This window comes from Cicer arietinum, chromosome 2 (genome assembly GCF_000331145.2).
Source record: "Cicer arietinum cultivar CDC Frontier isolate Library 1 chromosome 2, Cicar.CDCFrontier_v2.0, whole genome shotgun sequence".
Classification (NCBI taxonomy): domain Eukaryota; kingdom Viridiplantae; phylum Streptophyta; class Magnoliopsida; order Fabales; family Fabaceae; genus Cicer; species Cicer arietinum.
In genome coordinates this window covers 48,849,255-48,853,819 of record NC_021161.2, presented here as the reverse complement: position 1 = coordinate 48,853,819, position 4,565 = coordinate 48,849,255, and the positions used below count along the sequence as shown (strand labels likewise).

General features: G+C 32.2%; 1 protein-coding gene across 1 annotated transcript; it reads right to left on the bottom strand.

The window, feature by feature from the left end:
- Positions 1-399: 399 nt before the first annotated feature.
- Positions 400-4,262, bottom strand: LOC101511291 (uncharacterized). The gene is made up of 3 exons (XM_004491119.4): positions 3,911-4,262; positions 2,190-2,517; positions 400-943 (listed from the first exon to the last, which is right to left on the bottom strand). The coding sequence occupies exons 1-3, from the start codon at positions 4,056-4,058 to the stop codon at positions 718-720; spliced, it is 702 nt and encodes a 233-aa protein (XP_004491176.1). The 5' UTR covers positions 4,059-4,262; the 3' UTR covers positions 400-717.
- Positions 4,263-4,565: the final 303 nt, after the last annotated feature.

Here is a 4,565-nt window from a genome sequence, read left to right as displayed (position 1 = left end):
ACAAATATGATAATTATTTTAATCATTATTTTATGACAAATATTTTTTACAAATGTAATAATTATTTTAGAAGAGAGGAGAAATTACTTTTATTCCATTATTATCATCACTTGCAACAAGTGTATGATTGTTTAAAACTGAGGTAACATAAAGAAACTAGGAAAAAAACCAATCAAAACTGGAGTTTCAATTCAAGAAAAATTATATCTCATTAAGATGATTGCCAAATGGGATCTTATCGTGCAAAAACATGTTGATCGCATCAAACATGATAAAATACATTATTATTATTATTATTATTATTATTATTATTATTATTATTATTATTATTATTATTTAAATCGTAAAATCCAAAATGAATTGATTAATATTCATTAAAAAACATAACGAGTTGCTTAATATCACATCAAACAAAATGAAATTCATTATCATTATATTATATGACTTATAAAAAGAATAAAGAACATGTATACAAAAAAAATAAGACATTAAGTTCAAACTTCCCACATGCCACCAAAATTATCAGGGACAGTTCTACCTACAACCACATTAATTTCAATATTCATTATCTTCACATGGTAAACTCAGTGTACTCCACACAAGTTTAACTAGACCAACATGCCCATTCTCTAAGTAACAACATTTTGCATCATACAAAATAGAAACAATACCGTGACAATCCTCAAAAGTGTCAAATTACAGGATATTTATATACTTTCATAAGGAGATAATCTTTCTATGCAAGTGCTCTCCAACTGAAGCTACTTCTCCATGATTAAGACTATGATCATGTTCATGATCATGAAAAATTAGGGTCAACAATCCTACTAAACACAGTACTGAACCAACAAGAAGTTTGTCGTATCGCTCGACCCAATGAAACTTCAACTGACTGGCACCATAAAATGACAATGCTACTAGTGAAGTCATCACAGAAATTGTGCTGCAAATGTAATGTGTTAAGCTTATTAAACAGTAATAAATCTCCAAACAAAACTTCCACAAACTTAATTGGCATCTAATACCAAACTAGCATCAACAGAGAGTAAGGAGTTTCAAGGTTCAATTTTAAGCATCTTTTGTACAAAAACAGCATTTGAAAGTCAAAGACAAGATTCTCAAATAAATGTTGGAACAACCAACCAGAATTTTACAAAAAAAAAATAAAGGTATCTTGCTGGACTGTGATCAATCTCTGTTCACTAGCTTCTCAAATTCAATAAAGTTTGTGGTACCAAAGCAACAGAGAGGGTATGATTATCGCTTAGCAATTAAGAGTACAAGTTCTAACTTTTAACGCCATCACTTGCATAGTAGAAGTTTTAGCCAGTGTTGTCAATCGCAAATCTTAGAAAATAACTGTTTGTTCAAATTCCACTACACTACAGCGCTATGGTGCCACTATTGCCTCTATTTGACGACATTCTATACTAAATGGCATATCACGAAACAATAGTGATTTGTCCAAATTCTATGATGCTATAGCATTGTGCCTGTAGTTGCTATTTGACAACACTGGTTTTAGCAGATGTTGTTATGAAGAAATGGTTCACACTTCACAGTGATGTCTTAATATTACAAATTCTATAAAAGTTTCCTCATATCAGCAAATGCTCTAGAAATTCATTGTTGTCAGAGTTGGACCAAATGAGAAGTTTGACTGGTTTAACACTTTAACTTGTGAAGTAGAGACTTGTCTGATTTTAGGTTAAACTAAACTGAATTGATGGTCAAACCACTTTGGACCGGTCAAAATCACTCAAAACCAGGTTGAATCATGAAATCATTACTTGTTAGATGTTTTAGCTTATTATCTGAGGATTTTATGAATATTGTTCTATGTGAATTATTCTTACAATATCATATGATTCGATGAATCTGAACTGGAAGTTTGAAAGTTTCGGCAGTTCATTCTCTTGTCTGGCTTCAAAAGCATTAGATAGAGTATAATTAACTAGTTTGAATTGCGTAGTGTCCTGATGGTCAAGACACGTTTTATGGTCCTGAAGTGAAACACTTCTCAAGGGTCTTTACGTAATTCATTGTTTATAAAGATAACCAACGGTTCAGAATGTCTAATCTTGATAACCAAGAAAACGATCCACCACATATGCGAATGAAAGCAGAAGAAAGCTTTGCACCTTTGAAAAACAAGCACCGAAAAGCAAGAGTACAAAAAATCTGAATACCTGAATAGGAGCACTATGATGGCAAGAACCATCATGGAAGATGAATTTCCAACAGCAAGAAATACTGGAAGCGTTGTAGCACAAGGAGACAATGCAGGAACAAGAATAAGCCCAGCTACAGCCATTTTCTCCATGGGTTGGTTGTGCGAATGACTATGGCCACCCTTTCCCATAACAAACAATATAATATACATACCACCGAGAAATACGAGCAAAAGTGAAGCAAGCTTATGCACTGTTTCTTCACCAGCTATGGTGTTTGCCATGGTAATTGCTGTTATACCGAGAAGCGAAGTGGATATGACATGCAAAATTGCTCCAAATGCAGCTGCATGAAGTAAACAAAGTTAAAAATGCTCTGCTAAGATAAATAGAAGAATCTTCTGAAGTACTTGCGTCATGCTTCACTCTTCTACATTTTGACATGGAAAAGAACTCTAATGGCAAAACAAAATAACTTAGTACATGTTTGGATTCATGTTGCAAATGTTACTTTGGAGAAACTCTGAAGATACTTTAGGTTCAAATATACGTGTAAAGATTTTCAACAAAAATCTAAACATAATCTTCCATAGCTGTATCTTATTCAGAAAATATGTATTCACTATTCAGCAATGTGACTAAGAGTAACAGATATTTGACACCAATAATGTGCCAAAAAACACTATATAGTTCAATGTTATTACCAAGAAACAACCGTTTTGACAGATAAGCTAGTAGTAACTGCCAAAACTGTTAATTGTTCTGTTATTCGCTGAGTAATTAATGGTACTCCCTCTGTCTCATTCGGAATATCTGCTTGTCTCATATTATTTGTCATTACAGAATATCAATGAAACACTAATTATCTTTTTCTACTAATAGACCATTATTTATTGAATCTCAACTCACCTAACTACTCCACTAAATACTATTAATAGTGTACTTTAGTAAGTGAAACTTATTTTATCATAGAAATTAGTACACTCGATGATTTTCTTAAGAAGTGTGCATAACCTTAAAAGATAATTCATAATATGAAGCGGAGGGAGAACTTATAGTTGACATACAAACTACAAACAACCAACATTATGTTGGTCCGAGTGGAACTCGATTGAAATGCTTTACGCAAGGTCTAAGTCCGAGCCTTGTGGATGGAAAAAACAGGGTTGGGATGAGAGATCCAAGTAAAGGTGGTCAGCCAGTTTTCCAACTGAGATTCGTCATTAGCAAAGTCAAAGTCCATGAACTTTACACCAATAACATGGTTACCGACTTACATTAGATGTCAAAAACTACACATAAAGTTAAAGGATCATTAACTTATAACTGAAATACATCAAAATTCTAATTTTCTAGACTTGGATAAACAACTTAATTAACTTTAACCATTACTTATGTATAAGCTATCTCCACAACAAACTATATAATAAAATCAAACTGTTTTTCATTTTTCATATAAGCCATAAACTATTCCAAATTGTCTTACCATTACTTAGGCCAGTAGAAGTCAATCCAAACAGCCACAAATCAGAACTACATTCTTTCTACACTCTTCAATCTCACATAATTATTTAACAACCATAAACTAAAGCTTCAAGATTTTCCAATATAACCCTACCCTTTAAAAACAACCACTTCAAAAAACTTTCGAAATTAAAATTGCATCATAAAAGTAATCAAGAAGCAAGAAAACAATTAAGCAAAAAAGAAAAGTGAAAAAAGGGATCTGAAACACATACTAACAAGGAGGGTTCTGGAGAGGGTCCATTTCTGAGCACGACCCACTATGGAGAAAGGAAGCCAATGTGTTGGAATGAATGAATGGAGTATCGATACGGTCGCGATTCCTCCGATTGTCGACAGATCTTCGGCGCTGAAACTTTCCATTATTCCCAACAGAAAAAAAAAATTGAGACTTTTATGGGTAGGATCTATGAAGTGGAACCCCAATTGCGAATTCTGATAGGGAATTCAAAAGGGTCACCACATTACCGAAAATTTGGAGAAAATCTATTGTAAAATGCGAGGATGTGAGAGCTAAATCTGATTAAAACGGAGAAAAAGAAAATGTTGGATTATGAATGAAGCTATGTTAATTTATTATGAACAATAATAAATAAAATATTTTTGCTAGTTACACCTCTCTTTCATAAAAAGTGTTAACTCCTAAAATACCCTCCATCTATGTTTGAACAATACTAATCAAATAATTGTCTCATTAGTGAACACGATAGTCATTAATTAATAATTTTGAATAGTATTTTCGATTGGGATTAGGATTTTAAATAGAATCCATTAAAGATAATTATTTAAAAAAAATCTAAATTTTAATTGAAACTAGAGAATTAAATTATAAAAAATAAAATAAAAAGGGTTTTAAGTAGAATTTACCCA